The sequence below is a fragment of the Pteropus alecto genome, unplaced genomic scaffold (genome assembly GCF_000325575.1).
Source record: "Pteropus alecto unplaced genomic scaffold, ASM32557v1 scaffold102, whole genome shotgun sequence".
Taxonomy (NCBI): domain Eukaryota; kingdom Metazoa; phylum Chordata; class Mammalia; order Chiroptera; family Pteropodidae; genus Pteropus; species Pteropus alecto.
Genome location: NW_006432224.1, coordinates 2,153,579 through 2,156,468, shown reverse-complemented (window position 1 = coordinate 2,156,468; position 2,890 = coordinate 2,153,579). Strand labels below are relative to the sequence as shown.

At 53.8% G+C, this 2,890-nt stretch overlaps 1 protein-coding gene across 1 annotated transcript in view; it reads left to right on the top strand.

Moving 5' to 3' along the window:
• Window positions 1–2,028: 2,028 nt before the first annotated feature.
• Window positions 2,029–2,890, top strand: part of TJP1 (tight junction protein 1) — a 58,449-nt gene continuing 57,587 nt past the window's right edge. The window contains 2 exon segments of the mRNA XM_025043524.1: window positions 2,029–2,082; window positions 2,197–2,253. Coding sequence (XP_024899292.1) covers window positions 2,044–2,082; window positions 2,197–2,253 — 96 coding nt within the window. The 5' untranslated portion in view covers window positions 2,029–2,043.

Genomic DNA, 2,890 nt, shown 5'->3' with positions numbered 1-2,890 from the left:
CCGGCGGAGGCCGCGGCGGCGTTGGCCGCGATGCGAACTCGGATCCCTCCGAAGAGGGAGCGAACCGATTTTGACGAGAACGCTGACAGCAGTTGTTTTACTGTTTTTATTCCCGCCCTCAGCTTCTACAAACAAAATAACTTACATTTCTCTAAGTCACTCCTCGCTGATGCGTGGGCCCCTCCTAACGGGACAGCTTTCTGTCCTTAACGAGGAAGCTGAGTCATTTCTTAAATATGATTTGGTTTTTCTAAAAGCTTAAGTTAGAAACATTTGAAGTTTTAAGTGGGATTTGGTGAACGTGGTTTAAGACACTTCGGCGGTGTATTGTGACTGGGACGGAGCAAGGTAAGCGAAAAGGTAAAATTCCTAATGGAAAAATGTCACCCTTACTCCCTTTGCTTGGAGGGTGATCGGTGTCAAAAATCGGGTTCCGTGTGTCCTTCGAGCCTCTCCCCAGTCGTGTGTACACACTTGGGTGACTCACGAGCTCCTCGTGACCTGTGTTAACGCGGGAGGCGTCTCCGCGCATGGCGAATATTCTTTCACGACGTGGAAAGGCGTGCGGAGCATGGCAGGCTCTGTCAAACGGAGCGGCTCATCGGGCTGGCACCCGCTCCCGGGGCACGGCAGTGGCAGTGGCAGTGGCAGTGGCAGTGGCCGTGGCCCCCGAGCGGCGGGATCAGCGGGGCTGCGCGCGGAGCCCACACTTGCGTGTCAGCGAGTCCGCCTGGCAGACATTTTTGTCGTGCACGTTCAAAGCAGGACCCTCGATGTTCAGCAGAACCGCTTCCGCCACCCTCGCTCCACGACATCGAAGGGGTTTCTCTTCAGTCCATTACATTCTGGCCAATTTTTGTTAAAAAACCAACAAAACAGCGTTGTTTCCGGCAGAGGTCCCCTGAGAGGGAGGTTTCGCTGTGCCCGTGGGAGGTCGAAGCGGCGCGGGGAGCTCGCGGCCCCCGTCTGCGGGATGGACAGGGACCCTTTCTCCCCTCGCTCGTTCGTGCACGGGAAGGCGGACCCGGCGGCTTTCGGCACAGGGCTTCGCTTTCCCAGGTGGCACCGCTCCTCAGGTGCAGTTGCGATGGGAAGAGAAGCGGCCCCTGGCACCTGGATGGGCCTCGCGATGCTGCTGCCAGCGGTGTGGACGCAGCTGCGTCTCCTCGGGAAATGGCCGTTTGTAACAGTGGGTGCCGAGTCCCGTCCTGGGAACGCCGTGCTCAGCCTTCTCCCCGGCACCCTAACTTTGGTTAACTCTGAAAAGGCCTTGAAAGCAGTTCTGTTTGTAAACATCTCCCTTTGGGAGCCCCAGTTCCACGAAGTGGTAACAGTCAGAGACCGAATTCCTTTAAGCCTCCAAGAGCAGTCACCCCATTTATATTTATTTCGAGTTCGTTAGTGCTCGTCCCTGGGATAGGAATTTCTCTCTCTGTCTCTCTCTCTCTCTCTGCTGAGTGTTTCTTGACAGATGGACCAGAGCCACACACTGCGGTTCGAGTCGTCCCTTTACTGGAGCCTGCAGTGCTCTGATTATATGGTGATTCTTGGGGTGCGGGGAGTCGTTCGCTTTTCGTGTGTGTTTGTGTGCAGCAGGGTACTTACTGGCAAAGCCATTTTTTCCTTCGGGTTGTAAACAAAGCTTGAAAAGACAGCCCCGCGGCGAAACTGCAGACAGGTGGCGAGTGGCGTTTAACAGAGACATTGAAGCGCCGGGTGAACAAACCTGTCCCACGGTCCCATCTGGTTCCCTGTGACGTGTCTATTTGTAATTACCGAGGTCAGAGGCCTGCCTTCCCCCGGCACATGGAATGCAGAGGGACGCATCAAATGTCCCATGTGTCCTTAGCTGTCGTAAAGTAACGCCGTCCCAACTTTTATTCTTCTCTATCTGTTGTTAAGTACGAAGTTGAAGAAGTAACTGGAATCCTGGCAAGAAATGAATAGAGCGCGGCCTCTGTCCAGACCAAGTCAAAAACAAAGGAAGTTCCTGTGTGTCGCTTCCTGTCTCTTACGGCAGAAACAAAGGCAGAAAAACCTTCCATGGGCATCAAGCTCCCTCCAGAGCCCCTCGTCCTGATAGTATGAGTTTCGGGATTTCAGGGCGCTGAACCGGTTGCTGGATGTTCTCACCCACTTTATTAAAGGCGTTTTCTTAAAAGATAAGTGACTTTGTTTTTTTTTCTCCTTTATCAGAACACGGCAATGGAGGAAACGGCGATATGGGAGCAGCACACGGTGACGCTGCACAGGGTAGGTTTCTGCTGCGGTGAGTAACGTGCGTGTGACTCCGGATACGGGCGGCTTCGGAGAACAATGGAGAGAAGCCAGATGTCAGGAAGCCGGAAGAGAGGGGAGAGCTTTCCTATATCCCTTCGTTTAAAATTAGAACTGCAATAAATTCTTCGTTAAGGTCAGGAGGGAACACGATTGCTTTTTCATATAGCCTTTTGGTGGTTATTTGTATATTTGCTGTTTTACTCTTGACTTAAGAAATGAACTGATTTAGTTTTGACAGTGTAATCAGAGATACTGTACGTCGCGTGAGTTGTAAAATGCTTCAACTTTTCTGAACACGTGAGCCGGTACCGCAGGCTGGGGGTTAAAATTATACGGGTCGTGGGGGCCACGAAATCTGACAAGATGCTCGCAGACTTGACGCTGGCGGATCCAAGCTCCTGCTTAGCGGTCGCCGTGGGCAGAGAGCGGAGGGAGCTTTGGCGGCAGCGGGGTTGCCCTGCGTTTGAACCCCGGCTCTGCCTCCCCCTTTAGAAATGGGCGGGCAGCCCGCCCCCTTCTCCAGCCGTGGTGTCCCCAGGTTTAAAACGGGGCTCACGGCACCCGCGGATGCCGGCGGGGGCAAGTTCCTCCATGATTCTCCCCTCTCCTC